This window comes from Rattus norvegicus, chromosome 2 (assembly GCF_036323735.1).
Source record: "Rattus norvegicus strain BN/NHsdMcwi chromosome 2, GRCr8, whole genome shotgun sequence".
NCBI lineage: Eukaryota > Metazoa > Chordata > Mammalia > Rodentia > Muridae > Rattus > Rattus norvegicus.
Genome location: NC_086020.1, coordinates 120,977,710 through 121,005,119, shown reverse-complemented (window position 1 = coordinate 121,005,119; position 27,410 = coordinate 120,977,710). Strand labels below are relative to the sequence as shown.

Sequence of the window (27,410 nt, the reverse complement as noted above, 5' to 3'; positions counted from 1 at the left end):
GAATTGGGACAAGTCTTGGACTTCTCAGTGTTCTCCTGTTGTCTAGAAGAGAGTTTGACTACCATAGCTAGTAGTGACTTCATGCAGTCAGATACCAGCCAGTCTGAAGTCTGGTTGTGACTTTTGAAAGTTCCTTTTAGCTTTTTCCCTCTTTCAAAATGCTTCATCTCCATTCTCCTCTTTTTCTCCTTTCTTCCTCATTCTTTTTCTACTCTCAGATTCACAGTGCTAGATTTATACTGGACTGTCATTACCATTAGGTTAAAGATTCTCTCCTATTTTGTTGTGTTTCTCTCTCTCTCTCTCTCTCTCTCTCTCTCTCTCTCTCTCTCTCTCTCTCTCCCCTCTCCCCACAGATCTCCTCGCATAGGCTGCTGGAGCAGTGTGTTTCGTATACACTCTTAAATTTGCCGTGTCCTTCCTAAACCCCTGTGAAACAGTTCGCCATTTATTTCATCACAGATCTATGGTGCAAAGTTATTCCCCTCCAATCTTCTAGCTCTCTGGTTTGAAATGCTGTCTCATTGGCTAATCCCATAGCAGTGTTTACTGCAAAAATCTTAGCTGTTCTAAATACTGCATAGAATAAGTTTTCCGTGCATTTGGGCATCTTTCCCAGAGTTGATTTAGTTCTGTGAGAGGAACTTTAGACTGTTGTGGTCACTTTAAACAAATATGCTTGGTATTTTAACTGATGTTGCCCTACATTTAAACATCGCTTTGGATAAAACTGGTCACTTTTCAGTATAGCTGTAAGCATCAAATGATTGTGTCGATAGGGTGGTAATTCTTTAAAGACTTCCATTTCTCAATTGCTACAACCTATGATTACGCTGCCTTCCTCTGTAAAAGAAACTTTGCCAATATTGATTGAGTTAAAGATCTACCAAGGAGGAGGTTGCCCTAGATATTCTGGAATGGCTCAAGTAACTAACCAATACCACCTTGAAAGGAAGACAGGAGGGCCAGAAGCAGACAAGGAGGTGTAAACATTGTCTCAGAAGAAGGATAGGATAAAGCTGGGTGGCAAACCAAGGAATGCAGACAACTTCTCCAGCTGAAACAAACCCAGGGATAACTTCTCTCCTAGGGCCTCCAGAAGAAAGGCAGCCATGTTGACTCAGTTCACATTTCTAGTTTCCATAGCTTAGTTATAAACCGGTGTCATTTGAGGCTACAAGGGGATAAGATAAGATGGATCTACCCTGTGCATAAGTCTAGAGTAATCCTCTGTGTGCCTCATTACTCTTTGCTAACAGAGAAATTGGTGTTTAGAAATTGGGCAGATATGTTTCTCAGGAGAGGCTGAGAGTCTTATTTTGCCTGGGGAATAGATTTGACTAAGGTAGCTTTTTAAACTTAGTTTCCTCTGTCCGCGGTTTGAAAACAAGCATGCAGTCAGTTCTGAGTACAGGGTCTGAGCATCATACTTTTATGGAGGGTGTTGTAGTTTGGATATGAACTGTCTGCACAGGCTCACGTGCTTGAACACTCGGTCCCCTGTTGGTAGCTTTTGTTAGAGAAATCCTCTGTGGATGAAGTGGTCAGCTGTGGGTGTTTTGAGGTTATAGGCTGAGCCAACTTTCTGCTTGCTCTCTGATTCTTGGCTGCAGATACAATGCCTTACCACCATGATGGAATGTCTGCCCGAGAACTGTAAGCCAAAATCAAACCACTCCTCCCTTACACCACCTTTTCCCCGGCATTTTGTTACAGCACCAAGAAATGTAATTAAAGGGGCTTGAAGGGGAAAAAGTATCTTTACTTTCTCTACCCCTTGTGGTCTTCGAATAAAGCTTGAGACAAGAAGTTGGGGCATAGGCTCTACACAGGCCCGACCTCTTCCTTCAGGGCCTGCAAAGATGACCTCTGGGACAGAGATGGGAACAGCATCTGGATGGTCTCAAGAGGGTTTGCTAATGGAAGTGTTCGGTCTTGGTCTTCTGTGGGGTTTTGCCATATTTGTATAACAATTCTAACTTTGGTTGTATTTGATTTGTTCTTTATTCTTTACTCTCCTTCTAATGGATATTGAACAGGACAAAATGGGATTCACAACTGGCAAAATTGCTCATCCAGAGCAGGCTAAGAACCATGTTGATAGACTTGAAATTTACAGGTTACAGAGGACAAAGTTTTGAGTACAGCTTGCTTGTGCGATATAGTAAATTAATCACATGCCTGGTTGTGTTATCATCTGACAGACTATTGTTTCAAATGCTGGAGATGTGCATCCCTCTTTTCCTTGATAAGCTGCAAAACATCTGTCCATGTGTTTCCTGCCTACAAAGGGAGAAATTCATGGCTGAGCCATTACCATCATCAGTTGTTTTCATCCAACTATGTACTACACCATTTTTTTCAATTATTAAAGCAATGTTTTTAATCTTTAAAACATTGCTTTAATAATTATTAAATATTCATTAATACAATGAATAGTCATGAAATTCCTGCCCTTTCCACGTGTCCTTTTTGAAGTCATGGTTACACTCTGCTGTACTGTCGATTTTCAAGCATTATGTTTTCAAGTAAGGTGCTTTCTGTTCAAATCATTGAGGTTGCTGTGTGTGGTGGGTCAAGAGGCAGGGTGAGTGGATAGGATATTGGCACAATTCCCATTGAGAAAAAGAGGTCCACGCTGTGGGAAATAAGTGTGTGCATGAGCTACGGGTGGATAGGAAGCAGTGGGTAGTAAGACAAAGCTTTTGTTCCTTAGCCAGTAGGATATGAGCTATTATACATTTCATGCCAGAGTCAGACACTGTAGATCCTGCAGCAGTAGGATCTGAATTATCTTGGAGTTAACAGGACAGAGAAAGAACATAGCCATATTGTGCTACATTATAGAAATGCTACTTTCAGAAGAAAAGGCAACAGAAAAGCGTAATGGGTAGAATCACTTGTTTATAGGCAACACGTAAGTAGCTTAAGAGAGTATAAAAGGTGGACGCTGGAGGCCCACAGGCTCAGTATGAAGCTGGCACAGGGGGATTAGCATAGTCATCAGAGGTCCACATCAGTACTCAACACCCACCTGTGAACACTTGTGGCCTGATTCTGTATAGCCACCACCTCAGACCCTTTCACCTGTGCTACACTTTCTTAGAATGATGGAGGGTCCCACATATGTCTGTCTTCTCTTCCTCACCTGGTCTATACCTAAGCTTCCCAAAGTGAGAAGAGTGGATGTTTTAGAAAGAAACTGAGTTTGCATTAGAATAAATGCAGATTGGTGCTGGATAACCAAGAGAGGAGACATGTCCAGTGTAGACAGGCTTTAAGAGAAAAGCTCTGATAATAAAATTAGATAGTTGTGTCCAATAGAAGGAGTTTGGGGTCTTTTCTGTTTGAAGTATTTATGTACAACTTCAGCCAGGGAATCAGGTGTGATGGCAGCAGACCTTCACCTCTCCTTCTGCCCCTCCAACTACACCCCAGAGTCTCAGCCCCAGCTCTGCAACAGAACACCCATGCAGCCTTCCTCCCCTGTCTCCCGTGGACCCCACAGACCTCCCGCTCCTAGCCTCCTTTCCCCACTGGTGGAGCTCCTCCACTGCCTTCAGCCCATCCCCATTCCATATCTCAGGTTCCAACCAGAAACACATTTTGCCTGGAATCCCCAGTGCCCATGCCTTTCAGGTCCCGAAAAGATTTTCCCAAGAAAAACACAAGCACCACACTTTCCAAAGAACAGGAGAGAAAAACCAAGGAATAAATACCCACCCAACAAAGACAAAACCAAATATCAATATCTCAAACTATAAGCTACCCAATCCTAGATGCCCATACACCAGGAAAAAATCACAGTCAATAATGGCTGGGACAACGTCTCCACAGGAGTCCAGAAATCCTATCACAGCAGTCCAATCTTGAAGCATAAATAAAAGACCTTAACACATTCCTTATGCTAAATAGAAGTCCATAAAGAGGAAACAAATAAATCTCTTAAAGAAATATATGAAGACACAAATAAACAGTGGTAGGAAATTAATAAAACCAATCCAAACACAAAAGTAGAAATAACACCAAGGAAGAAAACTCAAACAGATGGAAATCGGGAAATAAATTTAGAAACTGACAGGAATCACAGAGACAAATCTCAGGCACTGAAGACATGATAAAAGAAATGAATACTTTGGTTTTAAAAGAAAGTGTTAAATTTTAAAAACTATTGGCACAAAATATCCAGGAGGAAGCCTATGACACTGTGACAAGACCAATCCTGAGAATAAAAGCAATAAAAGTAGGAGATGAAACACAGATTAAAGGCCAAGAAATTATCCTCAAGAAAATCATAGAAGAAAAATTTCCTACCCTAAAGAAAGATGCCTACCCAAGTACAAGAAGCATGCAGATCACCAAATGGATTAGACTGGAAAAGAAAATCCCCTTGGCACAAAATAATCAAAACACAAAACATACAGAACACAGAAAGAATATTAAAAGCTGCAAAAGGAAAAGACCAAGCAATATATAAAGGCAGACCAATTACACCGTGACTTCTCAATGGAGACTTTAATGGGCAGAGGTGCTGCAGACTAAAAGAGCACAGATGCCAGCCCAGACTACTTTACAAAGCAAAACTTTCAATCATTGTAGAAAATAAAACATTCCATGATAAAATCAAATTTAAGCAATATCTATTTACAAATCTAGCCCCACAGAAGTCATTAGAAAGTAAACTCCAACCTAAAGACATAAACAAACAAACAAACAAAAAAAAAAAACCAGAGGGGAAAATAATTCCAGAGCAGCAAAGTCAAAAAGAAAAGAAGCAGGTGTACACACCACCACTACAGCAACAATAATAACAACAGCAAAATAATAGGAATCAACAATCATTTGTCATTGATCATTCTCAATCCCAACAGTCTCAATTCCCCCCAAGGATACAGACGAACAGAATAGATGCAAAAACAGGATCCTTCCTTCTGCTGCATCCAAGAAACACACCCCCAACATCAAAGATAGACATCACCTCAGGGTAAAGGGTTGGAAAAAGATATTTCAAGTAGATGGACCTAAAAAGCAAGTTTTGTAGTCATTTTAAATTGCAAAAGGAGAAGTCAAAATATCTCTATTAGCAGTATAATATCATGTATGTGATGGCATACATAAGTGACCCTAAAATTTCCACAGGGGAACTCCTACAGCTGATAAACACTTTCATCAAAGTAACTAGGTACAAAATTAACTCACAAAAGCCAGTATCTCTCCTATATACAGACATTAAATGGTCTGAGAAAGAAATCAGAGGAAACAACACCTTTCACAAGTGCCTCAAATAATATAAAATATCTTGGAGTATCTCTAACCAAGCAAGTGAAAGATTTGTTTGATAAAAACTTCAAGTCATTGAAGAAAGAAATCAAAGAAGCTATGAGAAGGTGGAAGGGTCTGCCCTGACCATGGATCAGTAATATTAACATAATAAAAATGATCATCCTACCAAAAGCCATCTATAGATTCATTGCAATCACCCTCAAAATCCTAACACAATTCACCATAGATCTTGAAAGGAAAATATTCAACTGCATATGGAAACATTAAAGGACCAGGATATCTAAAACATCCTGGACAGTAAAAGAACTGCTGGAGGTATTACTACTTCCAATTTCAAATTGTACTACAAAGCTATGGTGATAAAAACAGCATGGTATTGGCACAAAAATAGACACATTGATCAATGGAATTGAATTGCGGACCTATACATAAATAAGCCCACACGCCTATGAACTCCTGATTTTTTATAAAGATGTCAAAAATACACACTACAAAAAAAGACAGCATCTTCAACAAATGGTGTGGTCAAACTAGATGTCCACATGCAGAAGTATCCAAATAGACCCATACTTGTCACCCTGCACAAAACTCAACTCCAAACGGATCAAAGACCTCAACATAAAGCCAGATACAATGAAGCTGGCAGAAGAGAAGTGAGGTGTGGGAGACTTTCTGAGCAGAACATCATTAGCTTAGGCACTGCAATCAACAGTTTAGACATGGGGCCTAATGAAACCGAAAAGCTTATGTAAGGCAAAACACCATCATGAAGACAAAACTGCAGCCTATGGAGTGGGAAAAGATTTCCGCCAATCACACATCTTATAGAGAGCTAATATCTAATCTATATAAAGAACTCAAGAAACTAGATATCAAGAAAACAACCAATTTAAAATGGAGTACAGATCTAAACAGGGAATTCTCAATAGAAGAAACCCAAATGGCTAAGAAACAGTTAAAGAAATGTTCAACATCTTTAGCCGTCAGGAAAATACAAATCAAAACTACTTTGAGATTTAATATTACATTTGTAAGAACAGCTAAGAACAGCAGAACAAATGACATCTCGTGTTGGCAGAGATGTGGAGTTAGAGGAACACTCACTCATTGCTGGTAGGAGTGCAAATTCATACAGGCACTATGGAAATCAGTGTGGAGGTTCCTCGGGGAGATGGAAATCAATCTATGTCAATATCCAGCTCTTGGGCATAAAGGATGCTTCACTCTACTACAGAGACACTTGCACAAACATGCTCATTGCTGCTGTGTTTATAATCGCCAGAAATTGGAAACAACCTACATGTCCCTCAATAGAAGAATAAAGAAAATGGGGTACACGTATCCAATGGAACATTACTCAGCCACTAAAAATATGATGCCAAGAAATCTGTAGGTAAATGGATGCAACTAGAAAAACATCTTCCTGGGTGAGGTGTCCCAGACACAGAGAGACAAGTATGGTATGTATTCACTGATATGTGGATATAAGCTGTGAAGGGAATAATAGTCAAGCTATAATCCACAGAAAGTAGCTATAGAGTGAGGAGCTAGAGGGAACACATAGATCTCATTAGCAAAAGGGAAATCATGTAGATATGGCTGGGCTGGAAGGGTCAAGTGGGGGAGAGAAAGGAGGAGTTGTGGAGGTAATACAGGGAGAGACAGCTAAAATAAAGAGGCACTGAGGGGCTGTATGAAAAACTAATACTGGTCTTCAAATATATACATATGAAATCACCAAAAAATGGGGAAGACAGAGTCCCAACTCAACATCTCTTGTCACAAAATAAAGTTTCCAGTACCAGGGTTGGGTTACAACTAATAGAGTTGTTGTTCAAAGGAGTTCCATGAGAACCCCCAAACAACTCAGGTTTTTTGCCAAGACAATTAACAGGTTGTTCTCCACAAACTGACAGCAAGGCCCTATTGCTGAATATGAACATATATTGAGTGGAGAGGTTAAGCTGGTGCCTACATAGAGCCTTTATCCCTATGTTCCAACATCTTTGGTATAGGAAGGTATTCTGCATGCTATCAAAAAAAAGTGGCATAAATACAGAGCCAGCCACACCCTTTAGCTACAATATCGTACTGCTTGCAAGGCAAGTTGGGGCAAAGCTTGTGCCCAACTAAGTAGTAGTACTCAACTAAGACCTGTCTTGACTTAAGGCCCATTCCATGAGATGTAACTCATACCCACACTGTTTGGGTGACCAAGAACCTGAGACTAGTTTGCCCAAGGACCTGGGGTAAATCCAAATATTACTGATCTAAAACAAGAAGAAAAAAAGCAATGATAAAATGACTCCTAATGATATCCTGCTATACTTATACATCGGCGCCTTGTTCAGCTATTACAAGAGCCACTTCCTCATCCAGCAGACAGGAGCAACCACAGAGACCCACAGGCAGACATTATACAGAGAGTGAGAGACCTTCTAACACTCAGTCATGAGTGGTATGGGGACATAAATGGGATGTCCTCACCAAATTCTCTCCCTCAGAGCTCAGAAAACCCAATGGAAGAGGAGCCAAAAAGAGTGGAAGAGCCAAAGAGGGAAAGAGACACCAAGAAAACAAGACCCTCTGAATCAACTGAGCCAAGCTCATATGAAACCGCAGAGACTGGACCAGCAAGCACAGGGCCTGCACCAGGTCCTCTGCATACGGCTTCCAGTTTAGTGTATCTATGGGACTCCTGAATGAATGAACAAGTGGGTCTCTGCTTCTTGTGCCTTCTCTTGAGCACTTTTCCTCCTGTTGGTTTGTCTTGTCCAACTCCTAAGTGATAGTTTTTGTTTTATCTTATTATACTTCAATTCGTTATACTTTTTAAAAAATGAACCAACCAATCAATCAATCAATCGATAGATACCTAACCACTAGAATAAAGGTTAACAACTGAACTGTCATTTATACCCGTTGGGAAAGAGAGAATCAGCTTTCTCCAATACAGTGACACTGGGCACATCACTCCAGCACAACAGGCCTCGTGCTCAGGAGTAGCTGACCAACACATAATGGACTCCACAGGTTTTTGTCTGCTTTTATTTGGTTACTGTTTGGTGGGTTTGGGATTGGTGGTGGTGGTGGTTGGTTGGTTGGTTTTCTTTTGGGGTATGGCTTTATTTTGTTTTTGTGGTTCCAGGGAGTTTTGTTGTTGCATTGGGTGTTTGTTTTTCAAGAAAAACTTAAAAGTTGGGAGGAGGGGAGGACCTGGAAGAGCTTGTGGGAGGGAAAGAATATAAAATAAAAGTGATGTAATAAAAAGAAAATTAAATAAATGAATTTTCTATCTTAAAAAATGAAATAGCTATTTCTAGTAAGAAATATGCATTGCAAAATATGCATTGGGAAAGGTGGAGCAGGCTAACAGAAGAGCTCAAGCCCCAGGGATGCTAAGATCAAGGAGGCGAATAATAAAGGCTGGGTTGTGGCACAGGCTTAATGAAGGATAGAGGAAAAAATAGAACTCTTCTTGTTTTCCCTTTGAGGTTGCGGAAGATGAGCCCAGAGGTTTGCTTATGCCATACAAGCAGGCTACCACCAGGCTGCCAACCAATAGGAGCAGGCTACCATTGATCAAGGTCACCAAAATGAATGTCTATGCTGTTTCCAATCTAGATATCAAAAAATAAGCTCTCAACTGAAAACAGTCTCCATAATTGAGTAGGCAAGCAGAGGATACCCTCCACACTTAAAAAGATTAGTTACATTCTAACAAATTATACATAACACAGAGAGGGAGAAGGAGGGAGGGAGGTAGGGAGGGAGGGAGAAAGAGAGAGAGAGAGAGAGAGAGAGAGAGAGAGAGAGAGAGAGAGAGAGAGAAGCCACTTGCCATTGAGACCAAGGAGCTATCAAGTCCATGGAACAATGTCAGAAGTTGAGGCAGTGCTTCCCGGACTTACTGAAAAAGCACAGTTGTTGAGTGGTGGTGGCTTAGGCCTTTAATCTCAGCACTCAGGAGGCAGAGACCAATAGATCTTTGTGAGTTCAAGGCCAACTGGAACTACAGAGCTAGTTCCAGGACAGCCAGGGCTAAACTAAGAAACCCTGTCTTGAAAAATGAAACAAAACATAAAAGCACACACTGGCAATCCTAAAACTGAGGCCAGGTGCAAATTTTCAAGTTGCCTATTAAAGAGATGGCACGTCAAACTGTAGACAGAAAACTGCCACATGGCTTGGCTCCACAAAAGTAAGCAAAGTTGTAAGTGAAGAAGGCTTGGCCCCGTGTCCTCGTTCTCTCGGTAAACAGCCCAGTGAGTATGCCACAGCGAGTGAGTCCTGTGCATTACAGAATGTTTCCTCTGGGAAACGAGGTTCTCAATTCAGAGCCTCTTTAATGTTGATCCAAAGAGAATGTATCAGCCCTGAGTTCATGGGGCCTCAGTTCTTTCAGTTCTTTCTGCCTTGCTGTCCCCAAGTGCAAAGGCTGCCATTCTTTAAGAAGCAAGTCAGGTACTGGGTACTACCGCATTTTAGGAAATGCATTGAGAGTACCGACAATCCCCTCTTATAAAGAGTGAGGCTCAGAGTCCCTAATTCAGTAAGTAAGGATCGGGGTGCCCTGATCCTGAAGTCTGCCCCATCTGATCATGATGGACAGAATGAACAGATTTACACTGAGATAGCACTGCTATGGAAATTGTCTAACTTTTGGGTCGTTAAAACATATTGTAAGACAAGATGGCTCTACTGGGGAAAGCTCTTGTACCCCAAGCCTGATTGCCTGAATTTGGTCCCTGAAGCCCACGGGCAAAAGGCAGATGCCATGTCATGCATCTATGATCCCAGAATATCAGAAAGCTCAAGATCAGCTACCTGGAAATATGAAACCTGGCAGAAACAACAGAAGAGGTCCTGCCTCAGCACAGTGGAAGGAGAACACCCAAACGCTGTCCTCTGACCACGTGTGCACCATGTCAGGTTGTCACATACACACAGAGTGGCAACAATGATGATAAAAAATAGTCATGAAGGAATGAGCTTAAAAATATACTGATGGTGCCCATCTCATTAGAAATTTCTTCTGATGTATCTTATAAACTACATGACTGAAGGAATAGAAAACAGTTCTGATAAAATTTTCAATAAAACTCTAAGGATTAGCAGTAATATTTTACCCAAAGACTATATTTTATTAAAATATCACATTCATATAAGATGTGGTACAGCTGATTCACTACAGCATAAGTATTCAAACAGTGAAATGTATAAAGGCTGGTGCTGATTTTTGGTACAATTGCAGAAGAGGGTGGTCAAATGTAGGGAAGTCATAGAGTCCTACTGTAGCCCAGTCTACAATGTCAATGTGGTCCAGGGAACTGTAGGTCAAAAATCCATCAAATGAACAGCTGTAGCAGTTGGACATCTGGAGGTTCCTCAGAAAATTGGACATTACACTACTTGAGGACCCAGCTATACCTCTCTTGGGCATATACCCAAAAGATGCTCCAACATACAACAAAGACACATGCTCCACTATGCTCATCGAAGCCTTATTTATATTAGCCAGAAGCTGGAAAGAACCCAGATGCCCTTCAACAGAAGAATGGATACAGAAAATGTGGTACATCTACACAATGGAGTACTACTCAGCTATCAAAAACAACGACTTCATGAAATTCATAGGCAAATGGAATGAACTAGAAAATATCATCCTGAGTGAGGTTACTCAATCACAGAAAAATACACTTGGTATGCATTCATTGATAAGTGGACATTAGCCAAAAAGCTCAAATTACCCAAGATGCAATCTACAGACCACAGGAAGCTCAAGAAGAAGGATGACCAAAATGCAGATGCTCCCACTCCTTCTTAAAAGGGGGAAAAATATTCATAGGAGGAAATATGGCAGCAATGTTTAGAGCAGCAACTCAAGGAATGGCCATTCAGAGCCTGACACACATGTGGCCCATTTATATACAGCTTCCAAAACTAGATAAGATTGATGAAGCTAAAAATTGTATGCTGAAAGGGACCGGATATAGATCTCTCCTGAGAGACAAATCCAGAACATGTCCAATACAGAGGTCACTGCTAGCAGCAAACCACTGAACTGAGAATAGGACCCCCTTGGGGGGAATTAGAGGAAGGATTGAAAGAGTTGAAGGAGCTTGCAACCCCATAAGAACAACAATGCCAACCAACCAGAGCTTCCAGGGACTAGACCACTACTGAAAGACTATACATGGACTGACCCAGGGCTCCAACTGCATATGTAGCGGAGAATAGCCTTGTTGGGGCACCAGTGGAAGGGGAAGCCCTTGGTCTTGCCAAGGTTGGACCTCCAGTGCAGGGGAATATGGGGAAGGGCAATAAGGGGATGTATAAGGGGAAAACCCATATGGGGGAGGGAGAGGGGAGGGAATGGGGGCTTATGAACAGGAAACCGGGAAGGGAAATAACCTTTTAAATGTAAGTAAAGAAATATATAATAAAAAATTTTAAAAAACTGGAAAAAAAAAGCAACCTGGACACCACCATTCACCTCTCTCTGCTTCCTGACTGTGGATATAATGTAACCAGCTTTCATAACTCTCAGCCTGCCTCCAGTGACTTCCCCACCATGACAAAGACTTAAAATGTGAGCTACTTTCAAAAGTTCTGACCCAGAATTGCTCCTGTGTAAAAGAACTGTGGGGACGAAAATGAAGAAGAGACTGAGGGAAAGGAGGCCCAGTGACAGGCCAAAGTAGGATCCAGCTCAAGGTGATGCCCCAAGGCCTGACACTATTTCCGATGCTATGGTGTGCTTACGGCCAGGAGCCTAGCTAGCATGGCTGTCATCCGAGATGCCCAACAAGCAAATGAAAGAGTCAGACGCAGATATTTACATACAACCAATGGACAGAAGCCCGGGACCCCTGTGATTGAATTAAATAAAAGCTGGAAGAAGCTGAGAAGGAGGATGACCCCATAGGAAGACCAGCAGTCTCAACTGACCTGATTCCCTACTCAGGATACTGAACCACCAACCAGGCGGTGTACGCAAACTGATATGAGGCCCCTAACACTTATACAGCAGAGAACTTCCTGGTTTGGCCTCAGTGAGAGAAGATATACCTAACCCTGGAGAGACTTGAGGCCCCAGGGAGTGGGGAAGTCTGATGAGGTAGGGGTGGGAGTGGGAATATCTTCTTGGTGATGGGGGGAAGGAGGAATGGGATGGGGAACAGTCACAGGGACCCAGAGAGGGATGATGACTGTGCTATAAAAATAGATTAAAGAGGGTTGGGGATTTAGCTCAGTGGTAGAGCGCTTGTCTAGCAAACGCAAGGCCCTGGGTTCGGTCCCCAGCTCCGAAAAATAGAAAAAAGAAAAAAAAAATAGATTAAAGATTAAAAAAATGGGTTCGGTCCCCAGCTCCGAAAAAAAAAAAAGAATAAAAAAAAAGTTAGCTATTTAACACAGCCCTTTCTCCTTATCATGCATTTGATCACAGCAATGAGAAAAGTAACTATTATACGTTCCTTTTCTTTTAATAAAAAATGCTCTCATGAAAGAAAGAGAGAGAAGAAAAGAAAAGAAAAGAAGAGAAGAGGAGAGAAGAGAAAAGAAAGGAAAGGAAAAGAAAAGAAAAGAAAAGAAAAGAAAAGCCTTAAGGGTGACAAACACACAAGGAGCCAAACACATGAGGGTTGAAACCCTGGGTTAGCTGAATGATGACTAAGTCTTGGGACCACTCTAGGGTTCTAGGTCAGACTTTATTTGGTCTTAAAGCAAAGAGTGTGTGAGGTGGCTGACGGGCAGTGGGTAGGCAAGAGGACTGGCTCTGGGGTTCCAACCAGGAATTCTGGTTCAAACTTCTCCCAGTTCCAGGTTGGTATAGTAGATTGAGTGGCCGATTAGTAGGCAGGCAAATGGCTCTGGGATTCCAGTCAGACTCCAAATGACCTGTAACCGAGGGATGGGTGGGGTGACAGATAAGTTGGTGGTTAGAAGACCTGGGAGTCTCTACCTGGGGTTCTAGACCCATGTGTACCCTGTCCCAGAGCTAAGCAGTGGGTGGAATGGCTGATAGGCAGTTCTCTTTTTTTTTTTTAGTTAAAAATAAAAGATTTTTTTCTGTCCATCACTTTGAGACTTTTAAATTACAAAGGTAAAGGAAGTTAACATTGTAATGCACACAAAAGATGGCCAACACAAAACTAACTCAATAGCACCCTTTGAACTTTATCTCCTAATGTTGAGTTAAGAGTGGTTTTTGGTTTTGTTTTGTCTTGTTTTGTCTTGACCTTAAAAGTTCTTTGTGTGTAGAATATGGTTTCTGATTTTGTGTTTTTAATGGATTCCCATGTATGCAAATGTATGTGTCTCGAGGCCTATATGTGATTTCATGTTTTTTCTTCCGCTCTTCTGTTTGTTTATTGTGTGCTGTTCTAATTTCTTTTCTTTTTATTTCATTTTAATTATTCCTTAGGTGCCTGTTTGTTTTCTAATGAGAGACAGAAAATGGTTGGATCCAGATGGGAGCGGAGGAACTGTGAGGACTAGTGGGAAGGGAATCACAATATTGTACGAAAAAAATTTTAATTTTTAGAAATGCAAAATTAAAAAAGAAACCTGTGTGTTGGACTGGTGAGAGGGCTCAGTGAGTAAAGAACTTGCTGCACAAGTGTGAGGCCTTTGTTTGCATCCCCAGGACCCATAAGCCAGGTTTCAGTGACAATAGCCTGATGCTCCCCATATGGGAAGATGAGAGGTAGGAAGGGAAGAATCCCGGGAGCCTGTGTGCCAGGTAGAATAACATAAACAGTGGTGAGCAACGGAGAGACTCCACCTCAAGGTGGACGTCAAGGACCAGCACCCAAGGCTGTCCCCTGACCTCCACATGGACTCCATGACCCATGTGCAACTGCACTCACACACATGAAAATGCACATGTGAATGCACACACACACACACACACACACACACACACACACGTGCTTGCGCAGAGGGGCGGGAGAGAGATTAATAAACTGAATTTTGATGAGAATTACTCCTTTGTTATGACTTTACACAAAGCCAAATGAAAAGAAAGATTAAAGGCCATTTTGTAGACTACATTCCAGTTGGCCATTTCATTCCAACTTTGCAAATAATATTCTCACCGCTTTTTCTGTTCATGGATTTCGAGTCATGGTTCTGCTATGTAGCTCAAATTCTCTTGACAGCCCTGCCCCAGTCTCTTATGCACTGGAACTAGGGGTGTGGGCCACTTCACACATAGACTGTCTTACCCTCCCTGGTATGCATTTGTCTCCCATTGTCTTATGCTCAATGCCATGGCCCTTAGAAATGTAAAACTCTAATTGAAGAGACTAGACTTCGGCCATTAGTTTGCATATATGGTGTCCTTGCTATAATCATGAAGCTTCTGAGCTGCAGCTCATGGGTAATGATTTGTAACACTTATGAAGATGCAGGTAAGACTTTTACAATGTAGCTTTTGTATGATGTGGTTTGCTTCCTCCCTGCAGGTGCCTTCATCTGCAAGATGGTACCCTTTGTCCAGTCCACGGCCGTCGTGACAGAAATCCTCACCATGACCTGCATCGCTGTTGAGAGGCACCAAGGACTTGTCCATCCTTTTAAAATGAAGTGGCAGTACACCACCCGAAGGGCCTTCACGATCTTGGGTATGTGAGCCACTATTTGTCACTTGACGAAAGTATCTGATATTAACAGTTTGGAGGTAGAAGGAATTGTGTTTGCATATGGATGGCTTCAGAGATTGCAGCCCCTGGCCACTTGTCTCTGTTAGTTCCGGGCCTTTGGGCAAGAAAGCAGAAGACTGTGGCATGACCATTAGTAGAGCAGTGGCTTGCCTCATAGCAGCCCACACACACGTGTGGCCTGGGGCAAGTCCTCTGCCAGTAACCTACTTCTTCCAATCAGACTCTATTTTCCAGTAGTCCGTTCATCCGTGAGTTCATCAGTGGACAAAGTCCATGAATTAGCATGCAAGACTCAAACTGTATCATTAGGTGGGGCTATCACTGTGCCACCTGCAGTATTAACGCCATTATAGAGTAACATCATGTTTGTACAGCTGAGGTATGGTTTGGCCCTTTATGTGTAAGCATTCCTGTATAACTTGAGGAGTTTGGTCCTCTCTGTACTTACCTACATCAACTCTCCTTTAGTTCTACCCTAACACTTGAACATGTTATTGTGGATACTGTATCACACAGTTTGCCTCTTCCGTGTTTAAGCGTTACATTTACCTAGTGAATGGTACCTATGGGGCATTTCCACACTAACATTCATCTGACCCTGGTGAGAAGGTTCTGAGTGCACAAGAGCCAGAAAATCCTAATACAGAGTGGGAACTGTGCTTTGAGGGAAGCAGAGAGCAGGAGTGTTGTGCTGAGGTGGACTCCCAATCATTTACACAGAGCTTGCAAGTGCCTGAGAGCAGTGAGAAGTTCCTCAGGCACCATCCACTCTCTTCAGGCAATTCTAGATGCTTAGCTTGTCCCTGACTCAGATATGACGAATACAACATTTCTTTTTTTTAAAAAAAATGGTGAATTTGAAGCAATATCCTAATGTCCAGTATGGATCCCTTTTAGTAAGTATTTAGTAAGTATTGCTGAGTCCTCAAAAATCTTCAGATGCTTCACAATGGTCTGAATTTCTAATAATCAGATTACAGTACAGCTGATAGGATCATCAAAAGTAGCAAAGTTAACTAGCATGCCATGTGAAATAAACAAGCAAACAGTATTTCTGTTATAAAAATGGTACTGTATCACAAGGAACAATGGAGAGAGAGCCTATAGGTGAATCGTGTCTCCACTGCACTGCATTCTGATGATTGTCACATTTTTACAGGCGTGGTCTGGTTGGCGGCCATCATCGTAGGATCACCCATGTGGCACGTGCAACGCCTTGAGGTACACAGGGCTGAGTGGCTTCTTATACTGCTGAGATACTCTCCACATCCCTCATCTGTACCGATTACCCCTCTCAAGATTATTTCAGCAAGTCTGCATCACCTCAGTCCCTTCACTGGCAAGCTCTCAAATGAAATAAAATACTTTCCCCCATTCTAGATATTCTATTGCTAAGACTTTGGTGTGTAACATTTTCAAAAACATTCCAAAGTCACTTTATCCATTTTCCGATAAATTGAACAGGCTATTCCAAGAATGCTCTAAGGTTTTGATATAATTATGAACCCAATGACTGCTCCGTATTTTTATTTTATTCAAAAATAATTTTTAATACAGTATATAATGATCACAGTTTTTTCTTCCTCTACTCCTCCCAGTTTCTCCCACACCCCTCTCTGTCCCTCACTAGAAATAAACAGGCATCTACGGAAGAATAATAAAATATAATACGTAGAACAAAATCCAACAATTTGAAGTAGGACAAAACAAAAAGAAAAGGCACAAGAAGCAGATACAGATGCAAAGACCCACTTGTTCACACATTCAGAAATCATATAAAAACACAAAAGCAGAAGCCATAATATATAAACAAAACCTATATGATATACACACAAACATATATATGCACACATACATACCTATGCATGCATACATACATACATACATACATACATACATACATACATACCCATCCAACAGGACATTATGAGACATGAAACTTCTAAATATGCTGTTGAGTTGGATTTCTGTCAGCCAACTCCTGCTGGCCATTCTATCCTTGAGAGGTGTTTGTTTCCCCCAGGGAGACTCTCGGGGGGTGAGGGGGGGCCCTAACTTTTCACTTACGACTGGCTAGTAACTGGAGATAGCTTCTAGGTTAGGGGTGGGCTAAGTTTCCACTTCTTTCAGCTCTAGGACACCAAACTGGTGCGGCCCCGTGCAAGCCCTGAGAGTTCATATGTGGATCTGTCCTGTTGCAGTTTAGAAGCTCTGCTCTCCTTGTTGCACTCCATCCCCTCTGGCTTTTATGCTCTTTCTGCTTCCTTAGCCACAGGGCTCTCTGAGGCCTGAGGGGAGGGATTTGATGGAGACATGGTGTTTGGGGCTGAGTGCTCTGAAGTCTTTCCCTCTCTGATGTTATCTGTCTGTGGGTCTCTGCACTCCCATCTGTTGTAGGAGGAAGTTCCCATGATGACAGCTCAGCAATGCACTAAGCTCTGAGTACAGCAGTCGAGCATTAAGCATCATTTTACTGCTATGTTCCTTTTGTAGAACAGTAGCATTTGGTTTTTCCCTAGGTTCCCGGGCTATCTCGTCTCAGGTTCTTGGTCACCTAAGTAGCATTGAGAATGGATACCATCTCATGGAGTGGGCCTTCAGTCCACACGGATATTAGTTGGTTACTCTCATAGGCTCTGGGGCATCATTGCCCTAGTGTATCTTGCAGGCCAGACATCATTGTAGATCACAAAGCCTTTAGCTGGGTTGGGGTTTCTTTTTCTCCTTTGGTAGTGTGTAGAGTAGCTTCTGGTACCAAGAGTTGTAGACAGTGGGGGTGAAGGCTCTGGGCAGGAATAGCTCGATTTCTCAGTGTTCAATGGCTTGCGTATGTGTTATTTTTAGCAATACAGCCTTGCCATAAATTTGTGGAGAGAAACATAGAGCCTTTGTAACATCCTGGGTTATTTGGAGGCTCCCCTGGACCCCTTTGGCTAACAATGTGATTAGATATAACCCATTCTAGGTACTGGAAGCTTCATTTGGTGATGTGGGATGTCCAGTTGCTCCTGGCTCCCCCTTATTTGGTGATTTCATTTGGACCCAGGGGTCCAGGTTAGTTGACATTGTTGGTCTTCCTGTGGGGATGTTGTCTCCTTCAGTTCTCTTTTCTACTGTTTTAAACAAAAAGGCAAATGTGGAATTTTACTAAGCTTGCCACATCCAGCAGCAAGGAATATCAAGGGAGCCATAAGGTAAAAGATTTCACCAACAGTCTGGATTTTGTTCTAGGATTTGAGTATTGAGTGAGCTGAACTGTTTGCAAACAGAGAGCAACTTTATGTGTTACAAACGTATGAAACACTATCCGAGGATGTCCCAACCGGCCACACCAGTTCTGCCGGTATTTAGTTCACTAAAGTTTTCTGCTGACTTTCCACACAGAAACAGTATTACATCTGTTACAAAATGTCCAGTCCACCACCTTATTCTCTTAAAATCAAATAATCAATTTAAAACTTGGGGCTTCCCCTGGCTTAAACTGATGTAGCAACGCAACAAAGTTAAGGGTTGTGACTGCCTTCTGGGTGACTCTGCCCCTCTGTGCAGCTGAGCTTTCTCTCCTACAAGTCTGTGAAGCAGATGTGGTCTGGAAAGAGTGCCTCTGGGTGTCACTCTGACTCCTGACTGATGCTTCTCTTCTGGGTTTTTCCCAAGACACCCGATGCTTCTGGCTGCTTGGCCACTCCTTAGCTCTCTATGCATCACACACATGGCCAGCTTCTTTCTGCCAAGTCACCTTCCCCACTAGCAGGGTGTAGAGCCATAGGCTCCTTCACAAATGACACATTCCAATCTCTTCTTGAAAACAAATAGATATGGCGATGAAAAGAAACATTACTCCAGGGTATACTTTAAATATACCTTAATTTGGTGACTCGCTGGTAGATATGTCTATTATACAATCTGATTAACAAAACCACACTCACCGTCAGGTCAGTCAATCACATTTGCTTCTTGTCTTGTATTAGCGTGCATCCCATGGCCACCTCACTCCTAGGCACTATTAGTATAAATGAGCACACAGGAACCTGAGTCTTGAGATCGGATGATGGACTGGAGGCTCAGCCACTGGCATTTCTCACTGCTCTAGCTCCTCGGTTCTTTCAGTTCTCAGGGGGATGGAGCAGAAAAGGGACCAAATGAACACTGTCACATGTCTGTCCCCTCCAAGCACTCATCATAGCATCATTTCCCCTACACTCCACCTTTATGCCAAGCGCAAATACATCCAACACCTGGAAAAGCAGAAGGCTTCCCCATGAGTTGTTGACACCTGAATCAAGGGGCTTCACTAGTATCAGTGACAAACTGTCTCTTTCCTTGGTGCCCATGGTAAGATTTGTGTGGAGAAGAAATGTGACTCATACCTAAGAAGAAGCACAGTGGTGATAAAGAAGAGTGACCATAGTCCCAGAACGCCTCCCAACTCTCTGCCCCATCTCAAACAGAGTTTTAGAGAAATGTATGTTTAGAAGTATGTTGCTAGGGGTGTAGCGCATGTGAGAAACCTCTGAATTAGCATACAGCCAGAGATTTGCTTGTCCCCAGAGCTACGTGAGCCCATCCAAGACTAGCATGGAGTTTTGCTACTCTGGGCCCCCTGTGGTCATTGTAGGGCCTGCTTATACCGAGTCAGAATAGGCTGTGGTTTTACCGCTCTTCGTAGGAAGAGCAGATCTTGAAATAGTTTTCCAATTGTGTATATCACTCCTAGTTATTTTTGTCAGTAATGCCTAGACCAGAGCTGGGACTGTCTTGCCTTTTCAATTGCTACTGAAGGTTGGGATGGAATTTGCACATAAGCACATAAACATAAACAAATATGTTCAAATCCTGAGTAGTCACCTGAAGAACCAGTCTGCATAGAGGACAGCATTCCCGGTCAACTCTCACCTTTGCATTCCTCTTGCCAAGAGATGTGGCCTTTGGATGTGCTTTAAGGGTTCAGTGCGACCTAGAAGTGTGTCACATCACTTACTGCTGCTGTTAATACTGTATGAGCGTAAGACTGAGTCTGCCAGGGATAGTTCTAATAAACGAGCTAGCAAAGGTCATGTGGATTAGTTTAGGGCAGCCATAGTTCAGATCTCACTTCCCATTTGCCTGAGAATTTAAAGGCTACCAGCCGCCTTTTTCATGACTCTATTAGCATCTGGTACTTAAAGGAAGTCTGGTGACTCCCCAGGCCTGCTTCTTTCAACAAGTGAGAAAACAAAATATATTAGTTTATTAGTATTAAAGCAGACAGCAGAGAGCATATGGCATTATCAACAGTCAGCGCCGTGAGTGAGCTCTTTCAGCTCGTTGCCAAGTTGTAAGAAGCAGAACTAAAGGTTGAGAAAGGCCAGAAATGAAAGAAGTGTGCCCAGACCTCAATTCCATTTCAAATCTAAAAGCTCAAAGTTCTAAAAAAAAAAAAAAAAAAAAACACCTAAGCAGGTGAGTAGAAAACTGCATTTTCCCTGCAACATAGTAAGGAAACCGTGATGCGCATCTGAGATAGTCCGTGGCAAATGTGCAGTCTTTGTAAGGATGTTCTGCAGTGACACCTGCTGCCTCTTTGTTGACTGCTGGTTCTTGTAACCCACTTATTCTTGCCATAAAGATTAAGTATGACTTCCTCTATGAAAAAGAACACATCTGCTGCTTGGAAGAATGGGCCAGCCCCGTGCACCAGAGAATCTACAGCACCTTCATTCTCGTCATCCTCTTCCTCCTGCCTCTTGTGGTAATGCTAGTCCTCTATAGCAAGATTGGCTATGAACTGTGGATCAAGAAGAGAGTGGGAGACAGTTCAGCGCTTCAAACTATCCACGGGAAAGAAATGTCCAAAATAGCCAGGTCTGTTTGCTCACCTCTGTGTGAAATGTTTCAATTCGTTGTACTAAAAGGGACAGTTGCCAAGGGTGCTAGAACTCTCGGTAATTTAGTCATAGCAGCCTCAGTTGAGAGTAATTTAACCCTTGAAGCTGTTTGCAGTTTAACATGTGGCAGAAAGTTAGATCAAAATCGCTAGTCCCTAAGTCGGAAGTGAAGTTGGGGTTATGAAGAGAATTAAGATCATGGTTATATTTCCATCTCTCTATAAATATAATCTGCAGGAAGAACTGTGAGCCAGTGTCACAGCTATGTGGTCCAGTGGGGTCTCTTGTCCTTGTCACTTTGCTGGCCATGTGACACAGATCCACATCTTTGCTCTCTCCCATCCCTTTCTTCATATATACAAAGTTACATAATGGTTCTTGTAGCAGTTATTCTTTTTTTTTTTTTTTTTGGTTCTTTTTTTCGGAGCTGGGGACCGAACCCAGGGCCTTGTGCTTCTTAGGCAAGCGCTCTACCACTGAGCTAAATCCCCAACCCCGTAGCAGTTATTCTTACTATAACATCCCTACTTCCTGCTACTCAAAGATGATGCTAATGTACACGAGATGGAATGTATAAAAATATTTTTAAGCCAGAGAATATTACATATATTAAACGAGTATTGTTGAACATTAATTTTAACGTAACAGCTATCTTCCTGACTTTATTCATTAGTATTCACTTTAAAAACACCACGACGCTGAATATATTATACAGAAGAAGTACTTTATAATCTTTATTCAACATTCAAAAGGAAGCGAGTAAATGCCTCCTGTTCAGAGTTCCAGGGATTTGATGGGGGTTTAGTTGAATCACAAGTGTGCACCGCCCTCTAGTGGCACGTTTGTATACCAGCAGACACCTGTATGAGAGTACCGAGGCTTAATCACCATGGGACTTTTTATTAAATTAATTGTCCCTTTCCTGGGAGGAGAGGGGACTTCGGAGAAGGGAGAGCTATTGAGTTGAAAAGAGAGGTGCCAGGTATGAACTTTTAAAATATAAAGCAAATATATAGTTCTAGTGCAGCAGATGTATAAGAAGAATAAAGAAGTGAGTTTGAATTCCTGGTAAACCCGAGTTTTAAGTATATCCTCGAACCTAACTGTATTTCATAAATATTGATCTTTTGCTATCACAGACATGATTTTCAATACACTGTGAATTAGTCACTGAACTTAGACTCCTAAATCCAAAGCCAAAGTACATCCATTACTGACTGCAAATCACAAAACCTTCTCTGAGCCTCCGTTCCTGCATTGGCCCATTGATGTGCGTGAATATTAACGATCTAATCCATGTCAGTAACCTAGGCCCATGGTGAACATGCATTAGAAGCATGTCTATTACATGAAGACGGTAGAGACAGGGTGAAATGTACAGGGAAAAGCGATGATGCAATTCTGTTGGGCTGGGCTAAGCTCGGCTTTTATTCCAGTCTCGCTGTTTAACACATTTCCATGGGAAAGTGACCCAACACAATACTCTCTTGCGGGTCTAGGAAGAAGAAGCGGGCTGTCATTATGATGGTGACTGTGGTGGCTCTCTTTGCTGCATGCTGGGCACCTTTCCACGTTGTTCACATGATGGTTGAGTACAGTGAGTACCTGGTATTCTCATGTGGTGACTCTCCAGGCCATTTCCTGCTAGACAGGAACAACTGTAAACTCCGTGCTGTGCCCTGGCTTAATTAAATGCCAAGCCTTGAGTCTGCTCTTTCCTGCTAAAGAGAGCCAACCTTCTGTGTGGGTGGTGATTGTGATGATGACACTTTGATATCGTAGAAAAGCTTCCACAATCTAACGTTATTCCTAAGGGGGACAACGTGGCATCTTTTTACAACCTTGACTTAATTTTTTTACTTATTAATTTAATAATACCTGGGATTTCAACTGGTGCCTCAGGGTGCTCTCCCTAGTAAGCTAGGACTTCACATGGTTTTCTGTGTGACTGTGTTTTGTACAGTGCAGGTGAATATTTGAAAGACCACTCCTGCTTCTAGTGTACACGACACTTGATTTAGTTGAAAAGCAGTGGGCCCAGTAACATTCACTGGACGCCACAAATATGGAAGAAATGTCATCACGAAGGTTGTTTCCGGGTAATCCGACTCCTCTCCCCAAGTTGTCTTCAGACATTTACATGCCTTTTGCCTCTGACATTGTCACGGGATAAGTGGTTTTTAATTTCCTTGATAAAGTCAGTCAGCGTTCTAAACTATCATTCTATTTCAGGTAATTTTGAAAAAGAATATGATGATGTCACAATCAAGATGGTCTTTGCTGTCGCGCAGACAATTGGCTTTTTCAACTCCATCTGTAATCCCTTTGTGTATGCGTTTATGAATGAAAACTTCAAAAAGAATTTTCTGTCTGCTGTTTGTTATTGCATAGTGAAAGAATCCTCCTCCCCAGCACGGAAGCCTGGGAATTCTGGAATATCAATGATGCAGAAGAGAGCAAAGTTATCTCGACCACAGCGTCCAGTGGAAGAAACCAAAGGAGACACATTCAGTGATGCCAGCATTGATGTCAAATTGTGCGAGCAGCCGCGGGAGAAAAGACAACTCAAGAGACAGCTAGCCTTCTTCAGTTCTGAACTTTCTGAAAACTCTACTTTTGGTAGTGGCCATGAACTGTAATGAAAACTTCATAATTAATAGCATTTGTATGGAATGTTATTTTGAGCAAAGGTCAGGACTATTTTTTTAAATGACAAGAGAAACAAGACATGTTTTTCATTTAAATGGACATAATACGTAACACTGTAACTTTGAAAAGTTATTATAACAGCTTTGTAGATTATTAAAGTAGATTTATGAAAGATGTCGTGCATAATAAAGCAATGGTTTTGGTAGCAGTTTTATCCATGTAGTTAATGTAATGTGACTTATGTGTATTGCTAAATTATTAAAATTGTATCATCATCCTTGAATATTAAACATCTGAGCATCATAATGTAATTTATAGTGTGCTGTTGAAGTTGGGGAAACAATTTTGTACAATAATTTTAAAAATCAAAATGAATGATCAGGCAAGTGACAACTAATAAAACTTGAGACAAATGTCACATTGGAGCTGCACACTCTCTCTGTGGTGACAAGTGACATCACCTTTTGAAGACTCTGTTGGTCTATATGAATGGAGGTTCTACCTTGTTTACTTCACAGAGATGTGGTGAAACAAAGTGTGCTGGGGAAGGCAGGCACTTCTCACTCTAAAGGGAGAAACTCTGAGTCCTGGCCCTGACTCCCCCAACCCCCACCCCCGTCTCCAACCCCCCTTTCTTGCCCTGCTTTCCTTGCTAAGACTATGCCAGTGCTGTCTCACTCTCCTGTTTTGTAAGTTGTGGTAATGGTAAAAAAGGTGAACCCTTTTATCCCATGTAGCGCTGGCACCCATAGGTCCGCATGGCACTACGGGTTCCCTTCATCTCAGTGTCGCCACACTGCCCCCAAGTAACTCTCACACCTTGCCACACTGGTCCCTAGAGTCAGTTCCGGCACCTGTGGGCCATATGGAACCAACCATAATTTATCTCTGGTTAATATCTCTCCTGGTGCTCTACTAGCCGTGAACTCTCTGGTTCCAGCTCCCCAGTAAAATCAGGAATCTAGAAGTCCGGTATGGGCTGGCCTATCTCAGCTCCCTGCCATGGACTCTGCCCACTCCCCCAGCAACCGCTTCTGGTATTTAAAGTATAAACTCCTAACTACACGGTGAAATCAAGACTCAATAAGCTGTAACTTAAACAGATTTTTATGTTAAATTCTCAATCCACAATACATCCACACAATAAACTCACAAATGATAAAAAACTGTCCACCTACATAAGATAAATTGACCTATAGAAATCCATCCCTTAAGAAATATTCATAACAACCTATGTAGAGATACATGGCAAGGATCCTTTACGTCTGCCTCCAAGCTGCTTCTCCTCCTCTCTTGTGCCTCTCCCATTCCTTCTAAAACCTCTGTTCCCACCTCCCTTCCTTCTTGTCCAATGACAGGCCTCATTTTATCTTGTGTCTGCATAAGAATAATGAATGACATCACCCTACAAGGTAACTTTTTTTATTGGTAAGATAGGATAGATGGATGATAGATAATAGGTGATGGAGAGATATATCAGATGTTTATCTCTTTTTAGCACTTTATTTCCTCTAGTGAGATGAAAGACTTTGAGAGAGACTTTCTCTGTAGTAGACTAATGTAGAAGGTCTGAAGCAACTCCAAGCCTGTGAAACATTGCTATGCCCAGGGCCAGCCTCCAAGTGATGGGTCAGGAGGTACAGAGCCCCTCGATGGTTGTCCCGCATCAGGAACACATCTATTGCTGCAGCCTTCCCAACAGTCAAGAAACCCAAGGCCCGGCCACAGCCTTGTTGTCTAACTTGTTTCTCAAGCACTCATTTTCTATCTAAAGAACTCAAAATATTTCATAATTTAAACATTAAGATTTGGAAACCAAAGGGCACAAACTGCTTGGGTTCCCTCGGTTCCAGGCAGTCCATGTCATGTGCATCAGTGAAGTGCTATTGAAAAGGAAAAAGGTAAAACAGGGTGTAGAATAAGAAAGACAAGTCGCATGGTACAGGAAAATTAGCAAAGTGAAGAAAGAGATACTTGTTTTTTATGGACTACTTTCCTGATGGGTCATCTTTTTTGTCTAGTTACATTGTAACAAAACAGTGATCACTATACTGCCTAATCCTTAAGAAGGGACCTAATGTGCTGATTTGGTTTATCTTTATTTAACTGCTAAAAATCCATGTCTTCAATATGACAATAAAAAGTTATGTATATGCATTTATCCATAAATAATAAATTCAAAGAAGAAAGTCACCCCAGTGGCTTCCAGCAAAAGAATCACTGAATGTACAATGCTACATCATCATGGACTTTATTTTCAAGGAGCACTGGTGGTTGTGTGTGATGGGTAGGAAACTACACATTCAAGAACCTCCAGTGGGGGGAAGGGCATTGTCTTCCCACATGGTAATGTGCATACCTGGGGCCCATGGAGGTCAAAGGAGGGCATTAGATTCCGAGACTGGACTGTAGATGGTAATGAGCTGCCATGTGCATGCTGGGGAAGTACTGTCACATGGAAGGCAGCCAATGGTCTCAGCCGCTGGGTCATTCTTCCTAATGTTCACTTGATCTTTACTACCATCACACCTGTAAAGTTCCTTTATTTGACACTCCATTAAGTTATTTGTACAGTAATCAATTTTTAGTTTTATTGCCCAAAGTTTGCCACGGAGCCACTTACCCTCATTTTTTGTAAGAATAGCAGATTCTTCAGAAGAAAAAAAAAGTGAGAAGTCATTGCTGTGAGTAATATTGGAGGTGAGTGTGCTGCTATCCTCCATAGGTAGCATTTGAAGGTTTTTGTGGGCTGTGCTTTAAAAAGAACAATGGGTGCTATCATTTATTCAGCTATCATTTTTCTTTAATTTTTTCTTTTAAGATTATAATAGGGGGCTGGGGATTTAGCTCAGTGGTAGAGCGCTTACCTAGGAAGCGCAAGGCCCTGGGTTCGGTCCCCAGCTCCGGAAAAAAAAAAAAAAGATTATAATAGTTACACTTCTTGCATTTCCTGCCTCCACACCTTTTCACATACCTCTTCCTGATCCTCTTCAGATTCAGGGCCTCTTTTTATTACCAATTGTTATTATATGCATATACATATATGTACACACACGCACACACACGTTCTTAAATATAACCTGCTCTGGATAATGCTACCTATATGTATGTTTTCAGCGCTGACCATTTGGCACTGTGCAGCCAATTAGTGTGTTCTCCATCGGGGAAGAACACCTTTCCCACACCCATCTTTTCTCAGTTGCCTGACGTTCTTTGTGTAGGGTTGAGAACTCATGGGCTTTCCACATCCACTTTAGCATGTCCATTGTTGTCCTTGTTCAGCTCCTGTGTGGCTAACCATGCTGGTGAGACTTCATGGGTGAAGCTTCTTACGTTCCTAGGAGACACCATCTCATAGCAAACCTCTGAACTCTGGCTCTTAGTGTCTCTCTGCCCCTCTGCTTCAGTGTTCCCCTAGCCTTAGGTATGGGAGTTTAGCCAGTATTTCTGAAGGTCCAGCAGAGTGTCGGACCTAGACACCTTTCCCTTCCTAAATCAAGAGCATTAACTTCTCTAACACAGATAATGCTTGCTGACTGACTTTAGGTTGACTGACCAATGAAATAACAGCGAAAACTCAGTGATAAAAATAATCTGGTCAACCGATAAGTTTTAAAATGGAACATGTTTCTACCAACTAAGATATCAGATGTGTTTTCTTACTTGGAAAAATTCTTAGATTGCAAACATGGATCATGATTTATTTTATAGAAGAAAAGGTTAGAAATAAATGAGGTAAGGAATGGTTTTTAAAAAGAAACCTATCTGATTATTGTCTCATGAGAAGGTGGTAGAGAATAAGCCACTGTTTGGACTCTAGCAGCCTCTGGCCAGTATGCCACAATCTTTGGCTTTGCACAGTGTTTGCACAGTGATGTTAAATTAGGAAAATGTACACACACACACACACACACACATACACACACACACACACACACACACA

At 41.9% G+C, this 27,410-nt stretch overlaps 1 protein-coding gene across 1 annotated transcript in view; it reads left to right on the top strand.

Moving 5' to 3' along the window:
- The window catches only part of Qrfpr (pyroglutamylated RFamide peptide receptor), a 43,786-nt gene extending 19,901 nt beyond the window's left edge, over nt 1-23,885 (top strand). The window contains exons 2-6 of the mRNA NM_198199.2: nt 14,754-14,912; nt 16,111-16,172; nt 20,560-20,795; nt 22,318-22,415; nt 23,051-23,885. Coding sequence (NP_937842.1) covers nt 14,754-14,912; nt 16,111-16,172; nt 20,560-20,795; nt 22,318-22,415; nt 23,051-23,457 — 962 coding nt within the window. The 3' untranslated portion in view covers nt 23,458-23,885. The remainder of the gene's footprint in view (nt 1-14,753; nt 14,913-16,110; nt 16,173-20,559; nt 20,796-22,317; nt 22,416-23,050) is intronic.
- Nucleotides 23,886-27,410: the final 3,525 nt, after the last annotated feature.